Source organism: Sciurus carolinensis, chromosome 9, assembly GCF_902686445.1.
Source record: "Sciurus carolinensis chromosome 9, mSciCar1.2, whole genome shotgun sequence".
In the NCBI taxonomy this organism is placed as follows: domain Eukaryota; kingdom Metazoa; phylum Chordata; class Mammalia; order Rodentia; family Sciuridae; genus Sciurus; species Sciurus carolinensis.
The window spans coordinates 1,122,590-1,144,538 of record NC_062221.1 but is presented as its reverse complement, the minus strand read 5'-3'; the positions used below and the strand labels follow the sequence as shown (position 1 = coordinate 1,144,538).

At 56.4% G+C, this 21,949-nt stretch overlaps 1 protein-coding gene across 1 annotated transcript in view; it reads left to right on the top strand.

The window, feature by feature from the left end:
• Positions 1-208: 208 nt before the first annotated feature.
• Erich6 (glutamate rich 6) overlaps positions 209-21,949 on the top strand; it is a 45,847-nt gene continuing 24,106 nt past the window's right edge. Inside the window, exons 1-6 of the mRNA XM_047565209.1 lie at positions 209-835; positions 1,596-1,653; positions 9,633-9,724; positions 13,345-13,407; positions 16,160-16,215; positions 16,312-16,428. Of these exons, the coding sequence (XP_047421165.1) occupies positions 469-835; positions 1,596-1,653; positions 9,633-9,724; positions 13,345-13,407; positions 16,160-16,215; positions 16,312-16,428 (753 nt within the window). The 5' untranslated portion in view covers positions 209-468. The remainder of the gene's footprint in view (positions 836-1,595; positions 1,654-9,632; positions 9,725-13,344; positions 13,408-16,159; positions 16,216-16,311; positions 16,429-21,949) is intronic.

The following is a 21,949-nucleotide window of genomic DNA, read 5'->3' as shown; positions in this document are numbered from 1 at the left end:
GAAAAGGTCGGTGAGCTGAAAGCCCAGGTGGGAGGAGGGTCCGGGTGCCCAGCGCCTCGGCCGTTTCCACCACCAGGAGGGACGGCACACGCGTGCGCGGGATCAGGACTCGCGCAAAAAGCAAGGGACGCCGAAAGAGCCCACGGCAAGATCACAGTTCAGGCGACATCTTAAAATACCAAATGGGCAAACGACGCCCGCGGGCCGCCACCTGTCTTCGTAAGCGGGGTTCCCCTGAAGCTCCCGCGCGCCTGTCCACTCAAACCAGGCTGCGCACGTGCGTCCCGACGCCGCCCCTGCACCTCCGCCCCAGAAAAGGAGAAAAAGAAAAGAAAAGAAGGCCGGGCTGCGGGGAGCGCGGGGCGGTCCTGCGCGCCCAGCCGGCTCGCGGGCGGCGCGGCCGTTGCCCCGGCGACGCGCACAGCAGCGGCGCCACCCCCGGCGGCCACCGCCGGCTCCCAGCGCGCCATGGCGGACATGCGCTCGCGTCGCAGACTGCGAAAGAGGAAGGAGGGCCCGGGGTCGAAGAGGGCCTCGGCGCCCGAGGAGGAGGAGCCGCAGGAGGAGCCGGAGGAGGAGCGGGTCCTGCTGGGCCCCTCCGCCGAGTTCTGCGACGACGACCTCTGGAAGGTCGTGGATCTCTTTGACAGCAAAGAAGGCTTCCTGGTCTCGCAGCCCCGCTTAGCCAGCGTGGTCAGCCCCAGTCTGGGCTCCACGTCCACGCTCACCCAGCAGTCGAGCGCCTCGGAGAGCCAGGCGTCCAGCTTCGGGACGCCGCCCAGCGAGAGCCGCACGCCGAGCCAGAGCCCGCTCTCCAGCACCTCCTCCCGGAAAAGTAACGCCCCGGCCGTCCTGCCCTGGGCCTGCCCCTGCCCCTGGCCCTGGGCTGCCTCTGCCCCTGGCCCTGGGCTGCCCCTGCCCCTGGCCCTGGGCTGCCCCTGCCCCTGGCCTTGCCCTGGCCCTGGCCTTGCCCCTGGCCTTGCCCCTGCCCCTGTCTCTGGCCCTGCCCTGGCCCTGGCCCTGGCCCTGCCTTGCCCCTGGGCTGGCCCTGGCCCTGGCCTTGCCCCTGGCCCTGCCCCTGCCTTGCCCCTGGGCTGTCCCTGCCCTGGCCCTGCCCCTGGCCCTGCCCCTCCCCACGGGTCGCCCCCGCCTTGCCCTCTGCTTTCAAACGCTGATGGCTCCCCGCACAACCAGCTGGCTCAGGTCCATAGGCCTGTTGTGAGGACTCAGGGTGTGGACAAGTCGCTTGGCCAGGGTGCAGCCAGGGTGCCGGGCTCCTCCATTCCCGGAGCCGTGCCGGAGGGCACCGCGCTGGCTCTCAGTGGCTTAAATTCCAGTACCAGAGGTGCTCCAGCCATTTCCTTTGTAAGAGGCGGAGCAGTTGCTCAGAAGAGGGGTCCCGAATGCCCAAAGTCGACATCTTGGCCAGGGTGACGCTCTGCTGGGCCAGTCCTGTGCATTCCAGGATGCGTGCTAGTAGAGCCAGGCCCACAAAGAAGTGTCTCCAGACAGTGCCAAGCGTCCCCTGGGGTAAAGCGCCCTTTCAGGAACCCCTGATTTAGAGTGGCTAAATTTTTAAATGTTTCATTCAACAGGTTTTCCTAAAATATTCGAAACATTTAAGAAAGACACATCTGAAATAAATTTAGATAGGTAAGAAAATGTTTTCAACCTTTATATTTTTAAGTCGATAATGTTTACCTTTTGGATAAATATGGTAGGTAGAGTAAAAGAACCCAGAGCACTTACAACTTATTCAAAACTTTTTTTTAAAATCTAGACACTTTGAAAGGGCTTGACAGTCCCTGCCTGTCTCCAACCGTAGGGCTGCCTCCTCACTTGCCTCTGTAAATGCAGTAAACATGTCGTGTACAGAGTAAGTGCCCTGGAACTTAGGACACAGGTCCCTCTTGGTTAAAGGAAAGAGTACCAAGGACGCCTGGTGGAATTTACAACTCTCTTGTCCTCTTTCTCTTTTAGACTTAAAGTGGTTTAACTATAATAGGGACGTGCAGAGAAACATCTTCAGAACATCCTTATAAAACGTCCCTAAAATTTGGCACCAAGGCTGGTCCATAATCTTCAATTACTGCTCACCTAACTTTGCTTTTATTAAGCAGCTTTGAAATTCTTAAGTGTAAGGAGAATTGTTCTGTCCCACTATGTTTTTTTTATTTATCCTTTTAGTTCCGTTTTTAAATGAAAGATAATATATGCATGGCTAAGAAAAGCATAAACCGGGTACAGTGGTGTGCTCCTGTAATCCCAGTGATTCAGGAGGCTGAGGCAGGAGGATCACAAGTTCGAGGCCAGTCTCAGCAGCTCTGGGAGGCCCTAAGCAACTTAGTGAGACCCTGTCTCAAAACAAAGCATAAAAAGGGCCAGGGATATGGTTCAATGGTTAAGCACCCTGGGTTCAATCCCTGGTACCATTAAAAAAAAAAATAGAATTAAAGTACACAAAGAAACAAAACTGAACCTCTCCACACCCCTTTGCCCCAGTTCCACTCCTCAGAGTTAGCACACTGTGAAGTTTGTTTCCATTACAATTTCAAATAACATTTTTATTCCTTGACTTATCCATTTCTTTTTTGGGGGTTGGGGGGTACTGAGGATTGCACTCAGCCACTGAGCCACCTCCCCAGCTCTATTTTGTATTTTATTTAGAGACAGGGTCTCCCTGAGTTACTAAGCGCCTCGCTTTTGCTGAGGCTGGCTCTGAACTCACGATCCTACTGCCTCAGACTCTGAACCGCTGGGATTACAGGTGTGCACCGTGGGGCCCAGCTGATTTATCAGTTTCTGATATGACTATTGGCTTCCTACCTCTTCATGTTTGGCAGTTATATTATTTTTAGTTTTTCTATGCTTAGAACTTTTAAGTATTTAAAACTTTTAAGTATCAGTTTTAGTATCTATCGAATGTATTATAAAAAATCAGTTCATTAATGAATTTCTGCTTCCCTCCCATCTCTCACCTCATTTCTTCTAATTACAAATTAAATAGTATGACAGATTATAGTAAAATACAAATTCATGTGAAATTATATTACTTTATTATGTTTGTAGGATATTTTTCTTTATTACAATTAACCCTTAGAGCTTTGGGGAACACCTTGATTCAAAAATTGGAAACCAATAGAGAGCTAGGCATGGGTGCACACCTGGAATCCTGGCGACTTGGGTCTGAGGCAGGAGGATCACAAGTTTGAGGCCCAGCTCAGCAATTTAAACCTGTCTCAAAAAATATAAGGGGCTTGGCATGAAGCTCAGGGTCAGAGTGCCCCTGGGTTCCAGCCCCAGGACCAAAAAACAAATACATAAACAAATGAAAAGAAAAAAGAAATGAACAATACTCAATTTCCTATTAAGAAAGCAATGTGATCAGACCTGTGCACAAGAAAATGTGACCCCCGCTCTACGATCTGCCTCCCGAGAAGGGGGATTTCTTTTTTCTTCCCCACATTTGGGCGTTGGTGCACTGCAGTTGCACATAGGTGGGATTTGCTGCTACCACGTGACGATACGATCTGGCCACTGCCGCTCCTTGCTCTTCCCCCCTCCATTCCTGTGACCCGGAAAGCAGGCTGGGGGTGTCCTTTCCTCTCGTCCTCTGACTTCCCTCTGATTTTCACTGGACTCCCCCCCTTCTCTTCTTTTCTCCTCTGTAGCTTCCACATGAGAGAAAATGCACGACCCTTGACTCTGAGTTTGGCGTCTTTCGCTTGTCATGTCTCGTGTTCCATCCATTTTCCTGCAAAGGACATGGTTTCATCTACCTCTGTGGCTGAGGAGAACCCCACCGTGTAGACGCACCCCATTCTCTTTATCCATTCGTCCCTGGTGGACACGGAGGCTGGCCCGGCGTCCGGCTGCTGAGATTGGGCTGCTGTACACATGGGTCGCGCATCGCTGTAGCACGGACTTTTTTTTTTTTTTTTTTTTTTTTTGGGTGCTGGGGATCGAACCCAGGGCCTTGTGCTTGCAAGGCAAGCCTCTACCGCCTGAGCTGTCTCCCAGCCCCATTCTTTAGGACAACTTCCAGGGAGCACTGTAGCGGGTCCTGCGGGGTTCCATGCCTGACTTCCATGCTGATTTCCACAGTGGTTGTACTGATTTACAGTCCCACAGCAGCGTGGAAGTGTTCCGTTTCCTTCGTTCCTTCCGCGGCATCTATTGTGTGTGTGTGTGTGTATGTGTGTGTGTGTGGTGCTGGGCATGCACTCTACCGCCTGAGCTGTCTCCCCAGCTCAACAGCCTCTATTATTGTCAGTGTTCTTGATGGCGGCCATTCCCACTGGAGTGAGATGAAAGCCCAGTGTGTTCTGACTTGCAGCTCCCTAATTGATGATGGCGTTGAACATTTTTTCTTGTATTTTTTGGCCATTTGTATTTTTTTCTTTTGAGAAGTGTCTGTTTGATTCATACATCCATTTATTAATTGGGTTACTTTTTATGTTGAGTTTTTTGAATTCTTTACATATTCTAGATAACAATCCTCTGTCAGAAAAGTAGCTAACAAAGATCTCTACTTTTCTGTAAGGCTCTGTCTTCCCATCTTTAATTGTTTCCTTTTCTGCGTAGCAACTTAAAAAGTGGAATTTTCAACTCAGTTGATTTCCGTTTATCTTTGTTTTGTTGTTTGTTTTCTTTTGGGTACTTGGGATTGAACCAGGAGCACTTAACCGCTTAGCCAAATTCCCAGACCTTTTTATCTTTTTATTTAAGACAGGGTCTTGCTAAGTTGCTGAGGCTGGCCTTGAACTTGAGATCCTCCTGCCTCAGCCTCCTGAGTGGCTGGGATTCCAGGCTTGCTCCTCCAAGTAATGAAGTCATATAACCTCAATTTTTTGTGCGTTGGGCTCAATTGTCACCTTTTCTTGATTCCCATCTTACTTTTTTTTTTTTTTTTTTGCGGTGCTGGGGTTGAACCCAGGCCTTGTGCTTCTGAGACAAGCACTCTACCACCTGAGCTACATCCCCAGCCCACTTTCTTTTATTCCATTTCCTTTGCTGGAGAAATCCCTCAGGTGACTTTTTCATATAGGTCTCACGGGGAGCCAAATCTCTGAGTTCCTGCCTGGAAGTTTCTCCATTCTGCCCTCATACCTTATTTATTAATGATATACCTTAGCAGAAAAGCAGAGGCTCAAAACTCCTTTCCCACGGCGCTCTGAGGACCTTGCTCCCTTCCCTCCCAGTGCCGAGTTGCTGACCGTCAGACCTTTCAGAGTTGGTGGCCAGCGCCCCGTCCGTCTTCTTCCCCTTTCTGGTGTTACTACGTAGCCCTTGTGCAGAGCGTTTTCCTTTAGTGACTCATACTTCCCTTTCTGAGAACCAGCTGTTCTCTGCTGATATTCAAAGTCGTTTTTCGAATCTCCTGGCGGGCACTGCTGCCCTGTGTATCAAGGGCGCCTGACGCTGTGCCCCGCGCTCCGGGTCAGCTGCTGTGGGAGCCCATTGCTCATCCCTCAGTCACTGGAGGCCCTTGGTCTTCCCGTCTCCTGTGGATGACCGGCGGTGGCTGAGAGGCCCGCCTGCCCGGCGGTTCTGTTGCCTCTCGGGGTTGCACGGGGTCTCGGGGTCTCGAGGCCGCTGGGCAGCTGGGGGGCGCTCCTGGAGTCCCATCCAGGGTGGAGTGTCCAGGCAGAGAGCGGTCAGGCTGAGGAGCCCCGCCTTTCCTGGCGTTGGACAGGGACGCCCTCCCTTCTGGCTGAAGTCGGGGGCGTCCTTAACGACCTCCTCTTGGGGCTGACACCTCCCCAGGCTCGCTAGCTGAGAAAGCTGCTCTGCGGTTCCTGTGGAAATAAGGGCTGCCAGTGGCCCTGCTGGAGGAAGGAGAAGGGGCTGCCTGGCCGGCTCCAGGCCACTCTCCGCGCAGCCCCTCTGGCCTGCCCTGCAGCTCGAGGGAGAGGCTTCTGCTCCCTGTCGGAAGACTTTCTCCACTAGCCTGGGGCTGCAGGAGTCTCTGCTCTGGTCTCCGGGCTCTGTAGGCATGTGTGGCCTTCCTCCTAAGCACTTCTTCAGCTTTACTTACCCACCCGTCAGGCCTTGCTTTCCAGGGGTGGTTTCAGTAAGATCCTGGGAGGGAAACAGGGCTCTGTACTCAGCTGCCATCTTGACCTGGGATTCCTATGCGTCATTTCAAGTCCATGTGAATCTCTCATTCCTGGGTCAGAATTTTAATTTCTCCTCATAAATATTCCTAAAAAGATGCTTTTAAAAATATATATTTTTTTTCCCAGAAGAAATCAAACCATTTGCTCATGACATGATTCTATATCTAGAAGACCCCAAAACCCCACCAGAAGACATCTAGAGCTTATAGATGCATTCAGCAAAGTAGCAGAATAAAAGATCAATACCCATAAATCAATAGCTTTCTTGTATTCCAACAGTGATTCAGTTGAGGAAGCAATCAGGAAAACCATCCCATTCACAATAACCTAAAAAAAAAAAAAAAAAAAAAACCACACCTTGGGAATTAATGTAACCCAGGAGGTAAAAGTGCTCTACAGTGAAGACCTCGGAAGATGGGAAGCCACCCTGCCTTGGGACAGGCAGAACCAACATGGTCAAAATGGCCGTGCTTCCAAAAGCAATGTGCAGATTCAATCCCCATCAAAATGCCCATGACATACTTCACAGAACTGGAAAAAACAATTCTTAAATTCATCTGGTAGAATAAGAGATCCAGAATAGCCAAAGGAATACTAAGCAAGAAATGTGAAGCAGCAGGCAGCAGAGCACCTGATCTGAAGTCACACGACACAGCGGGAGTAACCGGAACGGCAGGGTGTGCCACCAAAATGGACTGAAGACCAATGGCACAGAACAGAAAACAGACCCACAAACCTGTGGCCATCTGACACTTGATGAAGGTGACAAAGACGTATCTTGAAGAAAAGTCAGCCTCTTAAACTGGGAAAACTGAAGAGATAGATGTAGAAAATGAAACTCGACCCCTACCTCTCACCCTGCTCAAAACTCAAATTAAAATGGATCCAAAACAGGAATCTGACCAGAAATTTCACAACTGCCAGGAGAAAACATAGGGTCAGCACTCCATCATGTAGGAACTGTATGTACCCACGTGGCCTCCTTAACAAGACTCCTGAAGTGCAAGAATAAGACCAAGAACCCGTAAGCGGGAGGCCGTCCAGCTAGACACTGCTGCACAACAAGGAAGTGGTCAGAGCAGGGAGAGCCCACAGACGGGAGAGGGTCTACACCAGCCACTCCTCTGGCAGGACAGTAGGCAGCACATGTACAGAACTCACAAAGCAACAGCCAGGAACAAACAACCCAGTCAATAAGTGGCGAAAGAACTAAACAGAAACTTCTGAGAAGAAACACAAACGGCCAACAAATATATGAAGAAAAGGTTGCACATCTCTAGCAATCAGGGAAATGCAGATCAAAACTAAACGAAGAGCCAGGTGAGGTGGTGCACACCTATAATCCCAGCAGCTCGGGAATCTGAGGCAGGAGGATGGCAAGTTCCAAGCCAGCCTTAGCAAAAGTGAGGCACTAAGCAACTAGTTGAGATCCTGTCTCTAAATAAAATACAAAATAGGGCTGGGGATGTGGCTCAGTGGTCGAGTGCCCCTGAGTTCAATCCCCAGTACAAAAATAATAATAAGATTCCATCTGACTCCAGTCAGTATAGCAATCATTAAGAATACAGGTGGGGCTGGGGAGATAGCTCAGTTGGTAGAGTGCCTGCCTCGCAAGCACAAGGCCCTGGGTTCGACCCTCAGCACTACATATAAATAAATAAAATAAAAATTAAGAATACAGATGGCAACAGAAGCTGGTGAGGCTGTGGGGGAGAGGCACACTGATATGCTGGTGGGCTGCAGACCAGTGAGACCTACCTGGAAAGCAGTTTGGAGGTTTCTCACGAGAGTGGGCATGGGACCACCATGTGGCCAGCTCTCCCACTCCTAGTTATCTTCTCCCCAGAAGACCTAAAATCAGCTGGCTACAATAACACAGCCACCTCAGTGCTTATAGCAGCTCAATTCACAATAGCGGAACTATGGAATCAACCCAGAAGTCCCTCAGTCAATGAATGGACGAGGAAATTGTGATCAACATACATATATATTCATTCTACTTAGCCATTTAAAAGAACTGCTGGTAAATGGATGGAAATAAAGACTATCATCCAAGTGAAATAAGCCCACCCAGAACTCAGAGGTGGACAGTTTTCGCTCACATGCAGAAGTTAGGGTAAAATAAAGGAAGGGGAGGGGCCTTCCCGACGGGAAGTCAGTGATGGGAGGCCACCGTCCTGTGCCTGTGAGTGCACAGGCAATCCCACCTGCACGTGTGAGTATCAGGAAGCCACTGGACATAAGTGAAGAGGCCAGGCCAGCGGAAGGAGGGTGGTCAGGCAGGGGGAGGGACTGACCCGGTGAACAGCTGCGCTGTGGACTGCCGGACTCCGATCTGAGAAGTAGAATGTGTCCCCAGGGCACCCTCCGGCGGGCTGGACGAGGCTCCTAACGCTTTGTGGTTTGCTGTTTTCATTTTGTTTTTAAAGAAACGCAACCTGTCACCGAGCTCACGAGCAGAGGCCTGCAGGGAATCACGGCTCTGGGTGAGAGGTGCCCTCATGGCCTCGAGCCCCGGCTTCCTTGCCTCCCAAGTGTCCTCTGCGCTGGGCCGTGCTCTCGGGGACGCTGCCTCTGGCTCCGTCCTCCCTCTTCACAGAGTCCAGCAGCAGTCTTGGGACTTGGCTGAAGGGAGAGGGCTCTAAATGAGCGCTGGGCTGACTTCTGCTCACTGTCGACTGGAAGGAGACCCAGCACCACGCTCGCTGCACCTGGGGACTGTCCACCATGGCTCTCCTCCTGGTCCCCAGAGCCTGTCGCTCAGGAGGCAGGTAAACAGGGCGCCCCAGAGGCCTGCGCAGGTGGCCTCCGCAGAAGTCTTTGCCTGGAGCAGGGCACAGTCGGCTCAGAAGCGAACAACCCAGCACTTCCTGGTGCACTGGCCAAGGAACAAGCCATCAGAAAGGAGGGCGGAAGTGAACTTGAGACCTGGACAGGCAGGAAGGTGAACTTGACCACATTGTCCGAAAAAAGTTGTCGTGTTACTTTAAAAGATCTAGCAAGTTACTCTGTGAAACTGACAGTCAAAGAGGCGAAGGATCGCAACCTCGCAACAAGCAACCTTGCTCCTTGTTGCCAGTCGGGCCTTCTGTCCATGGGGCTCCAACGAGGGACCCCACGACTCGGGAAGAACAGTCTGCTCCCCTGGGGCACCTGGGCAGCCCCAGCCCTTCAAAGAGCTGGACGATGTTAAGCTATTGAAGATGACACCTTGTGTGTACCTCAGCTGGAGGAGGTGTTCACAGGCTCACAGCACCCCTGCCGCAAGCTCGGTGCACGCTCCACCGGACGCAGCGCTAGGGAAGCCACGGGGGGAGAAAGGAAGACCTTCCGCGGGATGGGCCTGATGGCCCCGGCCTGACCGGGGGAGCTTAGGAGTGGAGGAACACGTCCCAGGTGGAGTGAGTCAGGCTCTTGTCTGCATCTGTCGTTTGACCGTTGGGCATGCCGTATGCGGTGGACCTCCTGGCCTCCCGCAGCTAGACTCGACCCTGACATCCTATCTCATTTCAGGAGCATCTACCAAGATCTGTACTCGGGTATTCCGATGTCGGTGCAGACGGAAGAGAGCTGGCTGCAGGACATGTCCAGTGCAAAGGACGAGGGTGAGGAGCCGGGCGGGGGCGCGTGGGAGGCCACGCAGGGGAGACGGCCCGCTGGCCTTGAACCCGAACACTGCGGTGTTGGCAGGTCGCTGACCTCGGTGAGCTGTGTCCTCCTCTCTCCGTGACAGTCATACAGTCACAGGGTCGCTGAACGTTGAAGCACCTTGGCACTTAGCGCTCACAGATGGCAGCGTTTGTCCGCATTACGGCTTTTGATGTCTGCCTTCATCTTTTTGTTATAGAAGTGACATGCACCTGTTTTTAGATGTCACACCACGAAGCAACAGACAGTGCAAAACTGAAGTGGTGACTGTCCTTAGAAGGAGTCACGTGGAGAGCTCTTCCTTCAACTTCATGGGCGGGTCTCTGCCCTGTCACCTCCTCCTCTGAGGCCCACCGAGCAGCTGCCCCTTCCGAGCCCACCACGGGCCGAGCTCTGTTCTAGGAAACAACAGGGCAGGAGGCTCAGACCCCGTCCCGACCATCTGGTGCTGAAGCGTGGGAGGTGGAGGCGGTGGTGAGGTGAATCACCGATGAAACGGACACGTGCAGACAGCACACCAGGGTCGGGAGGGCCGGGGAGGAGGACCAGGTGGAGAGGGGAGGCCGGTGGGAGGCGCACCTGCGCAGACACCTGCCGGTGAGGCGCCCTGGCCTCTCCGAGGGAAGACTTCCCCGCAGAGGGAAGAGTGGACGCCACCTTTCTGGAGGAGGAGGCCAGAGTGACTGCAGGGAGAGGGCAAGGGGGCCCGGGGGACGGGGTCGGCTGGTTCTGGGGAGACCCGAGAGCCAGCCCGCAGGGAAGCCTCGCTCTTCTGAGAGGATGTCCAAGTGGTCACGATGTGTCACTGGACCATGAAGGAAAGCGCCCTGTTATAGGCACGACCCCGCGTGCCGTGGAACACAGAGCTGGAGCGGGGACATTGGGCGGTGCGGAGGAGCGGTGGGCTTCCTTTGAGGGCCCGCAGAGCGTGAGAAGGGAGGACCAACTCAGCTTCGTTAACGGGGAGGCAGAACTTGACATCCGGAAAACTCTGTCTCTCCACGCTGAAAAAGGAGCTCGCCTGCTCAGGAGGGCGAGGTGGCCAAGTCCAGGAGGGAGGTTCTGGACAGCGCAGGGGGCCTGGAAGAGAGCCGGGGCGTTTCCGAGCCGGCCAGGCCCGCCCTCCACAGCCCGCTGCCCTGGGCGGCGCAGGCCTGGCTCTGGCGGTGTGGTGCAGGGGGAGGCGGCTGCCCCTCTGGAAGGCACAGGTGGTCCCTCAGCAGTGTCCTCAGGGACACCAGCTTGCAGAGAGCGGAGGCAGGGGCTGGCTTCCCCACCTGGACCTCAGAGGCCAGAGCTGCAGGAACCCTGGCTTCCTGACCTCGGCCAGGAGCTTCCTGGAGGGCAGGACCACTCCCCGAAGGTCGGAGGGGAGCTCCACCCGGCAGGTTCACCCACAGGGTGGCCGTGTGTGCTCCCTCAGGTGGCAGGACTCAGACTTGCTGCTGAGGCAGAAGGGAGACAGGGTGGACCCTGGATGGGCAGAGCAGGCTTGGCTGCCTGCAGGCGTGGGCGAGATTCCGGGGCCTTCCCTTGGCAGTGGACCCTCTCCTGGGGCTCTCTCTATGGAGGGTCCTGGGCGGCACTTCAGCCTCCAGGGGGCTTAGGGTTAGACCTGGGCCACTGCCCCAGCTCTGCCTGCGGATAAGGGCGAGTTGTTGGCGCTGCTAGGAGGACACAGGTGGCACCCAGGTTGTGCCAGGGACACACCAGGGCCCATCGACTGCCCAGGACTGGCCAGCTCCTCCTTCCTGTGGTTGTCTGGAGAGCCTGGAGGGGCGTCCTGGCTGTGCCCATCCGTGGCTCCTCATGCCCAGTTGAGCGGCTGGGGTCGGGAGGCCCCTGGAATGTGGGGGCGGAGAGCACAGAGCGGCTGCCTGTCCACATCCACCGCAGCAGACTGTCTGTTGGCCCTGGTGGACGCCGGCCTTCCTGGGGACCTCACCCTTTACTCCTTCCCACTTGTTCCTTCTGGGATGGGGACATCTTTCCAGTGCAGCCTCACGGGTGTCTGGAGGCTGCGTGCTCCATCTCCCAGCTGGCCTCTGCATGGATCATGGCTTGGGACTCTGGTGTAGGTGACGTTTAGATGAGACTCCGCGCCGGGCTTTGCGTCGATGCTGGAAGAGCGGAGCCTGGGCTGCTGGGCGGGGTCTCTGTGAGGAGTGAGCACTGGTGCTGCTCGCGCCCCACTTCCTCTGCTCAGGGTGCTGCTACTTGACTTGGGAGTCGTTTGGTTCTCCCGAGTGGGAATCGGGCTCTTGTGGAAGCACTTCTCAACACGTGAGACCCTGGACTCGACCCCAGCCCCGGGGGGCACCCAGAGAGCGTCCCTCCCCTTCCACCACGTGAGGACGGGGCAGCTGGAAAGCCCATCTATGAACCAGGAAGCGGCCCTCAAGTACCGATCCCTCGGCACGGGCCTTGGCCTTCCCAGCCTCCGGCTCGGGGCTGTGCCACAGGTCGCTGTCCCATGGTGCTCTGTTCTGGTGGCCCAGTCGGGCTGAGGCCGCAGTGCGCCGGCCTCTCTCGCTTCGGAGCAACCCAGCTCATTCTCTGAGCCGACCGCACAGCACCCTCTTGTAGCGGCTATCAGGCAGGTGCGGTCTGGTGGCTAGACTTGTGCAGTTTTTCTTTTCTACCACTGGCTACGTCCCCAGTCCTTTGCATTTTATTTTGACCAGACTCTTGCGAAACTGCCTCAGACTCACGACCCTCCTGCCTCAGCCTCCAGGGCTGCTGGGCTCACAGGCACGCGCCCCTGCACCAGCAGGTTGCTGGACATAGTAAGGCTGGGTCTTTGTGGTTTTCTTTCTTTGTTGGGCCTTTTTGTTTCTAGTTTTTCTCTGTAACAAGTTATGCTCTCATGGGAATCTTCGTGCATGAATATCCGACCCTGTGCTGGCATTTCTACTGGACAAAATGCCTCAGAACATATTTAGCATTGGTCCAGACACCCCGCCGTGCCCCAGCCCAGACAGATGACCCTCTGAGCCCCTCTCTGCCCTCGCTCAGCAGCCCCCTGTGCTGCCTGCTGGAGGGGTCTCTGCACCTCAGTGCCCCTCGCTCCGCCTCGCGCCTGGGTAGGTTCTCTGGGTGGGTTTTCTGCATTCTGATCCTGGCTGCTTGAAGCCGTGTGGACCTTTGCTGAGCTGCTGGCAGGGTGACACCTTCCCTGCTCTGTGCCGCCCTGGAGTCCGCAGGGAAGGGACCTGGTGGTCAGTTCCCGTGTTGACCTGCACCCGACTCCCTCTCCCCTGGAAGACCCCCAGGAGAGCAGGCTCAGGTGACAGAGGCACTGCAAGCAAGCAGAGAGCCCAGGTCCTGCCCAGCCTGCTGACACCAAGGCAGAGCCAGCTCGCAGGCTGCCAGGCCTGAGGGCCGGGCAGGCGGTTCCGAGGCCAGCAAGGCGGGAGTCTGTCTGCGTTCCTCATTGTAGACACAGTGCTACTTGGAAAAAGACCAAAACAAAACAAAACACAAGGTGAAAGCAGACGGGGGTCCCAGGGGCTGGTACTTTCCACGGAGCGGCCCGTTTCTGCCTGTCGGCCGCTGCTGACACCTGCTTCTCTTCAAGGGGCAAAGACGGACCTGGACGCACAGGAAGCAGAGGCGGGGCTGCTGGCGTCCAGGGTTAGAGGTAATGCTGAGTGTGGGACTGCGTGTGTGTGACTGTGTGTGACTGTGTGACTGCCTGAATGTGACTGCCTGTGTGTGACTGTGTGACTGCGTGTGTGTGACTGTGTGACTGCGTGTGTGTGACTGCGTGTGTGTGACTGTGTGTGACTGTGTAACTGCGTGTGTGTCACTGTGTGTGACTGTGTGACTGCCTGTGTGTGACTGTGTGTGACTGTGTGACTGCCTGAATGTGACTGCCTGTGTGTGACTGTGGGACTGCGTGTGACTGCCTGTGTGTGACTGTGTGACTGCCTGTGTGTGACTGTGTGACTATGTGTGTGTGACTGTGTGACTGCGTGTGTGTGACTGCCTATGTGTGACTGTGTGACTGCCTGTGTGTGACTGTGTGACTATGTGTGTGTGACTGTGTGACTGCGTGTGTGTGACTGCCTATGTGTGACTGTGTGACTGCCTGAATGTGACTGCCTATGTGTGACTGTGTGACTGCCTGTGTGTGACTGTGTGTGACTGTGTAACTATGTGTGTGTGACTGCCTATGTGTGACTGTGTGACTGCCTATGTGTGACTGTGTGATTGCGTGTGTGTGACTGCCTATGTGTGACTGTGTGACTGCCTGAATGTGACTGCCTATGTGTGACTGTGTGACTGCCTGTGTGTGACTGTGTGTGACTGTGTGACTGCATGTATGTGACTGCCTGTGTGCGACTGTGTGACTGCCTATGTGTGACTGTGTGTGTGTGACTATGTGCCTGCGTGTGTGTGACTGCCTATGTGTGACTGTGTGACTGCGTATGTGTGACTGCCTATGTGTGACTGTGTGACTGCCTATGTGTGACTGTGTGTGACTGTGTGACTGCATGTGTGTGACTGTGTGACTGCATGTGTGTGAATGCCTATGTGTGACTGTGTGACAGTGTGTGTGTGACTGTGTGACTGCCTATGTGTGACTGTGTGTGACTGTGTCACTGCGTGTGTGTGACTGTGGGACTGCCTGTGTGTGACTGTGTGTGACTGTGTGACTGCGTGTGTGTGACTGCCTGTGTGCGACTGTGTGACTGCCTATGTGTGACTGTGTGTGTGTGACTATGTGCCTGCGTGTGTGTGACTGCCTATGTGTGACTGTGTGACTGCGTATGTGTGACTGCCTATGTGTGACTGTGTGACTGCCTATGTGTGACTGTGTGTGACTGTGTGACTGCATGTGTGTGACTGTGTGACTGCATGTGTGTGAATGCCTATGTGTGACTGTGTGACAGTGTGTGTGTGACTGTGTGACTGCCTATGTGTGACTGTGTGTGACTGTGTCACTGCGTGTGTGTGACTGTGGGACTGCCTGTGTGTGACTGTGTGTGACTGTGTGACTGCGTGTGTGTGACTGCCTATGTGTGACTGTGTGACTGCATGTGTGTGACTGTGTGACTGCGTGTGTGTGACTGCCTATGTGTGACTGTGTGACAGCGTGTGTGTGACTGTGTGACTGCCTATGTGTGACTGTGTGTGACTGTGTGACTGCCTATGTGTGACTGTGTGTGACTGTGTGACTGCCTGTGTGTGACTGCCTATGTGTGACTGTGTGACTGTCTATGTGTGACTGCCTGTGTGTGACCGTGTGACTGCGTGTGTGAGTGTGTGTGACTGTGTGACTGCCTGTGTGTGACTGTGTGACTGCGTGTGTGACTGCCTGTGTGTGACTGTGTGTGACTGTGTGACTGCGTGTGTGTGACTGCCTATGTGTGACTGTGTGACTGCGTGTGTGTGACTGTGTGACTGCCTATGTGTGACTGTGTGTGACTGTGTGACTGCGCGTATGTGAGTGCCTATGTGTGACTGTGTGACTGTGTGTGTGTGACTGTGTGACTGCCTATGTGTGACTGTGTGTGACTGTGTGACTGCATGTGTGTGACTGTGTGACTGCATGTGTGTGAATGCCTATGTGTGACTGTGTGACAGTGTGTGTGTGACTGTGTGACTGCCTATGTGTGACTGTGTGTGACTGTGTCACTGCGTGTGTGTGACTGTGGGACTGCCTGTGTGTGACTGTGTGTGACTGTGTGACTGCGTGTGTGTGACTGCCTATGTGTGACTGTGTGACTGCATGTGTGTGACTGTGTGACTGCGTGTGTGTGACTGCCTATGTGTGACTGTGTGACAGCGTGTGTGTGACTGTGTGACTGCCTATGTGTGACTGTGTGTGACTGTGTGACTGCCTATGTGTGACTGTGTGTGACTGTGTGACTGCCTGTGTGTGACTGCCTATGTGTGACTGTGTGACTGTCTATGTGTGACTGCCTGTGTGTGACCGTGTGACTGCGTGTGTGAGTGTGTGTGACTGTGTGACTGCCTGTGTGTGACTGTGTGACTGCGTGTGTGACTGCCTGTGTGTGACTGTGTGTGACTGTGTGACTGCGTGTGTGTGACTGCCTGTGTGTGACTGTGTGACTGCCTGTGTGTGACTGTGTGACTGCGTGTGTGTGACTGCCTGTGTGTGACTGTGTGACTGCCTGTGTGTGACTGTGTGACTGTGTGTGTGTGACTGCCTGTGTGTGACTATGTGACTGCCTGTGTGTGACTGTGTGACTGTGTGTGTGTGACTGTGACTGCGTGTGTGTGTGACTCTGCGTGTGTGTGACTCTGCGTGTGTGTGTGTGCGGGTGTGCGGGCGTCTGGGCACAGGCGTGCGGTGTGTGCCACGTGCCCGTGGCCGGGGAGGACGGGTCTGGGCAGCCTCCCGAGGCTGAACGCGCTGTCCGCAGATACGTGGGTCATCAACCCGGAAGAGACCGACCTGGGCGTGCTGTGCGAGCTGGAGGTGAGCGCTGGCCCGGCTGGCCTGCCCTGACCCTGACCCTGACCCTGACCCTGACCCGCCACAGCGGCACGGCCTCCCTCCTGCCTGTCTCCGCAGTTCGGGGAGGACTTCACCAAGCTCTTCCAGCCTCCCCTGAGGACGCTGCCCAGCGTGGGGCCGCCGGCCATCTTGGCCTACAAACAGGAGCATTCCAGCGTGGCCACTGACCTCAAGGTAATCCCGGATCACACTTCAGGACTGTCACAGTCAGCAGGGGCATGAAGGCCCGAGTGACCTGCACACCTGCAGGGGACACTCTGGGAACAGAACCGCAAGGGCCCCTTTCCTGGGCGTGGCTCCCACGTGGGCCCCGAGGCGGCCCGAGCCACACCCAGGCCTTGTTCTGTTTTATGCAGAGACAGGGTCTCCTGAGCTGCTTGGGTCTGCTGGGCTGCTGAGGCTGGCTGTGCGCTCGGGACCCTCCTGCCTCGGCCTCCCGAGCTGCTGGGACCCCAGGGATGTCCACTGCACCTGGCAGAAGGGCGCGACCTCAAGCCAGGGAAGCGCAGCCTGAGGTCGTGCAGGGCGGGGTCTGAGGTGGGGGCGCTGGGCCAGCTCGTGCTCTGGGTGGTGTGTCCAGCATGGCCGCCCAGCCTCCGCCAACTCTCTCTGGGCTCTCTGGGCTCTCTCTGGCTCTCTCTGCTCTCTCTGGGCTCTCTGAGCTCTCTCTGGGCTCTCTCTGGGCTCTCTGGTCTCTCTCTGGACTCTCTCTGCTCTCTCTGGGCTCTCTCTGGGCTCTCTGGTCTCTCTCTGGTCTCTCTCTGGACTCTCTCTGCTCTCTCTGGGCTCTCTGGTCTCTCTCTGGACTCTCTCTGCTCTCTCTGGGCTCTCTGGTCTCTCTCTGGACTCTCTCTGCTCTCTCTGGGCTCTCTCTGGGCTCTCTCTGGGCTCTCTGGACTCTCTCTGCTCTCTCTGGGCTCTCTCTGGGCTCTCTGAGCTCTCTCTGGGCTCTCTGGACTCTGCTCTCTCTGGGCTCTCTCTGGGCTCTCTCTGGGCTCTCTCTGCTCTCTCTGGGCTCTCTCTGGGCTCTCTCTGCTCTCTCTGGGCTCTCTCTGGGCTCTCTCTGGGCTCTCTCTGCTCTCTCTGGGCTCTCTCTGGGCTCTCTCTGCTCTCTCTGGGCTCTCTCTGGGCTCTCTCTGGGCTCTCTCTGCTCTCTCTGGGCTCTCTCTGGGCTCTCTCTGCTCTCTCTGGGCTCTCTCTGGGCTCTCTCTGCTCTCTCTGGGCTCTCTCTGCTCTCTCTGGGCTCTGGGCTCTCTCTGGGCTCTCTCTGCTCTCTCTGGGCTCTCTCTGGGCTCTCTCTGCTCTCTCTGGGCTCTCTCTGGGCTCTCTCTGCTCTCTCTGGGCTCTCTCTGGGCTCTCTCTGCTCTCTCTGGGCTCTCTGGGCTCTCTCTGCTCTCTCTGGGCTCTCTGGGCTCTCTCTGGGCTCTCTGGGCTCTCTCTGGGCTCTCTGGGCTCTCTCTGGGCTCTCTCTGGGCTCTCTCTGCTCTCTCTGGGCTCTCTCTGGGCTCTCTCTGCTCTCTCTGGGCTCTCTCTGGGCTCTCTGGGCTCTCTCTGGGCTCTCTCTGGGCTCTCTCTGCTCTCTCTGGGCTCTCTCTGGGCTCTCTCTGCTCTCTCTGGGCTCTCTCTGCTCTCTCTGGGCTCTCTCTGCTCTCTCTGGGCTCTCTCTGCTCTCTCTGGGCTCTCTCTGCTCTCTCTGGGCTCTCTCTGCTCTCTCTGGGCTCTCTCTGGGCTCTCTCTGCTCTCTCTGGGCTCTCTCTGCTCTCTCTGGGCTCTCTCTGCTCTCTCTGGGCTCTCTCTGCTCTCTCTGGGCTCTCTCTGCTCTCTCTGGGCTCTCTCTGGGCTCTCTCTGCTCTCTCTGGGCTCTCTCTGGGCTCTCTGGGCTCTCTCTGGGCTCTCTCTGGGCTCTCTCTGCTCTCTCTGGGCTCTCTCTGGGGCTCTCTCTGGCTCTCTCTGGGCTCTCTCTGCTCTCTCTGGGCTCTCTCTGGCTCTCTCTGCTCTCTCTGGGCTCTCTCTGCTCTCTCTGGGCTCTCTCTGCTCTCTCTGGGCTCTCTCTGGCTCTCTCTGGGCTCTCTCTGCTCTCTCTGGGCTCTCTCTGGGCTCTCTCTGGCTCTCTCTGGGCTCTCTCTGGCTCTCTCTGGGCTCTCTCTGGCTCTCTCTGGGCTCTCTCTGGGCTCTCTCTGGGCTCTCTCTGCTCTCTCTGGGCTCTCTCTGCTCTCTCTGGGCTCTCTCTGGCTCTCTCTGGGCTCTCTCTGGCTCTCTCTGGCTCTCTGGGCTCTCTGCTGCTCTCTTCTGGGCTCTCTCTGGGCTCTCTCTGGCTCTCTGCTCTCTCTGGCTCTCTCTGGGCTCTCTCTGGGCTCTCTCTGTGCTCTCTCTGTGCTCTCTCTGGCTCTCTCTGGGCTCTCTCTGGCTCTCTCTGGGCTCTCTCTGGGCTCTCTCTGGGCTCTCTCTGGGCTCTCTCTGGGCTCTCTCTGCTCTCTCTGGGCTCTCTCTGGGCTCTCTCTGGGCTCTCTCTGCTCTCTCTGGCTCTCTCTGGGCTCTCTCTGCTCTCTCTGGGCTCTCTCTGGGCTCTCTCTGGCTCTCTCTGGGCTCTCTCTGGCTCTCTCTGGGCTCTCTCTGGGCTCTCTCTGGGCTCTCTCTGGCTCTCTCTGCTCTCTCTGGGCTCTCTGAGCTCTCTCTGGGCTCTCTCTGGGCTCTCTGGTCTCTCTCTGGACTCTCTCTGCTCTCTCTGGGCTCTCTCTGGGCTCTCTCTGGCACTCTCTGGGCTCTCTCTCTCTGGACTCTCTCTGCTCTCTCTGGGCTCTCTCTGGGCTCTCTCTGGGCTCTCTGGTCTCTCTCTGGTCTCTCTCTGGACTCTCTCTGCTCTCTCTGGGCTCTCTGGTCTCTCTCTGGACTCTCTCTGCTCTCTCTGGGCTCTCTGGTCTCTCTCTGGACTCTCTCTGCTCTCTCTGGGCTCTCTCTGGGCTCTCTCTGGGCTCTCTGGACTCTCTCTGCTCTCTCTGGGCTCTCTCTGGGCTCTCTCTGGGCTCTCTGAGCTCTCTCTGGGCTCTCTGGACTCTGCTCTCTCTGGGCTCTCTCTGGGCTCTCTGGGCTCTCTCTGCTCTCTCTGGGCTCTCTGGGCTCTCTCTGGGCTCTCTGAGCTCTCTCTGGGCTCTCTGGACTCTGCTCTCTCTGGGCTCTCTGCTCTCTCTGGGCTCTCTGGGCTCTCTCTGGGCTCTCTCTGCTCTCTCTGGGCTCTCTGGGCTCTCTCTGGGCTCTCTCTGGGCTCTCTGGGCTCTCTCTGGGCTCTCTCTGGGCTCTCTCTGCTCTCTCTGGGCTCTCTCTGGGCTCTCTCTGGGCTCTCTCTGGACTCTCTCTGCTCTCTCTGGGCTCTCTCTGGGCTCTCTCTGGCACTCTCTGGGCTCTCTCTCTCTGGACTCTCTCTGCTCTCTCTGGGCTCTCTCTGGGCTCTCTCTGGGCTCTCTGGTCTCTCTCTGGTCTCTCTCTGGACTCTCTCTGCTCTCTCTGGGCTCTCTGGTCTCTCTCTGGACTCTCTCTGCTCTCTCTGGGCTCTCTGGTCTCTCTCTGGACTCTCTCTGCTCTCTCTGGGCTCTCTCTGGGCTCTCTCTGGGCTCTCTGGACTCTCTCTGCTCTCTCTGGGCTCTCTCTGGGCTCTCTCTGGGCTCTCTGAGCTCTCTCTGGGCTCTCTGGACTCTGCTCTCTCTGGGCTCTCTCTGGGCTCTCTGGGCTCTCTCTGCTCTCTCTGGGCTCTCTGGGCTCTCTCTGGGCTCTCTGAGCTCTCTCTGGGCTCTCTGGACTCTGCTCTCTCTGGGCTCTCTGCTCTCTCTGGGCTCTCTGGGCTCTCTCTGGGCTCTCTCTGCTCTCTCTGGGCTCTCTGGGCTCTCTCTGGGCTCTCTCTGGGCTCTCTCTGCTCTCTCTGGGCTCTCTCTGGGCTGTCTCTGCTCTCTCTGGGCTCTCTCTGGGCTCTCTCTGCTCTCTCTGGGCTCTCTCTGGGCTCTCTCTGGGCTCTCTCTGCTCTCTCTGGGCTCTCTCTGGGCTCTCTCTGCTCTCTCTGGGCTCTCTCTGGGCTCTCTCTGCTCTCTCTGGGCTCTCTCTGGGCTCTCTCTGCTCTCTCTGGGCTCTCTGGGCTCTCTCTGCTCTCTCTGGACTCTCTGGGCTCTCTCTGGGCTCTCTGGGCTCTCTCTGGGCTCTCTGGGCTCTCTCTGGGCTCTCTCTGGGCTCTCTCTGCTCTCTCTGGGCTCTCTCTGCTCTCTCTGGGCTCTCTGGGCTCTCTGTGCTCTTTCTGGGCTCTTTCTGGGCTCTCTGGGCTCTCTCTGGGCTCTCTCTGTGCTCTCTCTGGCTCTCTCTGGGCTCTCTCTGGCTCTCTCTGGGCTCTCTCTGGGCTCTCTCTGGGCTCTCTGTGCTCTCTCTGGCTCTCTCTGGGCTCTCTCTGGCTCTCTCTGGGCTCTCTCTGGGCTCTCTCTGGGCTCTCTCTGCTCTCTCTGTGCTCTCTCTGCTCTCTCTGGGCTCTCTCTGCTCTCTCTGGGCTCTCTCTGGCTCTCTCTGGGCTCTCTCTGCTCTCTCTGGGCTCTCTGGGCTCTCTGTGCTCTTTCTGGGCTCTCTCTGGGCTCTCTCTGGGCTCTCTCTGCTCTCTCTGGGCTCTCTCTGCTCTCTCTGGGCTCTCTGGGCTCTCTCTGCTCTCTCTGGGCTCTCTCTGGGCTCTCTGGGCTCTCTCTGGGCTCTCTCTGGGCTCTCTCTGGCTCTCTCTGGGCTCTCTCTGGGCTCTCTCTGGGCTCTCTCTGGGCTCTCTCTGCTCTCTCTGGGCTCTCTCTGCTCTCTCTGGGCTCTCTCTGGCTCTCTCTGGGCTCTCTCTGCTCTCTCTGGGCTCTCTGGGCTCTCTGTGCTCTTTCTGGGCTCTCTCTGGGCTCTCTCTGGGCTCTCTCTGCTCTCTCTGGGCTCTCTCTGCTCTCTCTGGGCTCTCTCTGTGCTCTCTCTGTGCTCTCTCTGGCTCTCTCTGGGCTCTCTCTGGCTCTCTCTGGGCTCTCTCTGGGCTCTCTCTGGGCTCTCTCTGGGCTCTCTCTGGGCTCTCTCTGCTCTCTCTGGGCTCTCTCTGCTCTCTCTGGGCTCTCTCTGGGCTCTCTCTGGGCTCTCTCTGCTCTCTCTGGCTCTCTCTGGGCTCTCTCTGCTCTCTCTGGGCTCTCTCTGGGCTCTCTCTGGCTCTCTCTGGGCTCTCTCTGGCTCTCTCTGGGCTCTCTCTGGGCTCTCTCTGGGCTCTCTCTGGCTCTCTCTGCTCTCTCTGGGCTCTCTGAGCTCTCTCTGGGCTCTCTCTGGGCTCTCTGGTCTCTCTCTGGACTCTCTCTGCTCTCTCTGGGCTCTCTCTGGGCTCTCTCTGGCACTCTCTGGGCTCTCTCTCTCTGGACTCTCTCTGCTCTCTCTGGGCTCTCTCTGGGCTCTCTCTGGGCTCTCTGGTCTCTCTCTGGTCTCTCTCTGGACTCTCTCTGCTCTCTCTGGGCTCTCTGGTCTCTCTCTGGACTCTCTCTGCTCTCTCTGGGCTCTCTGGTCTCTCTCTGGACTCTCTCTGCTCTCTCTGGGCTCTCTCTGGGCTCTCTCTGGGCTCTCTGGACTCTCTCTGCTCTCTCTGGGCTCTCTCTGGGCTCTCTCTGGGCTCTCTGAGCTCTCTCTGGGCTCTCTGGACTCTGCTCTCTCTGGGCTCTCTCTG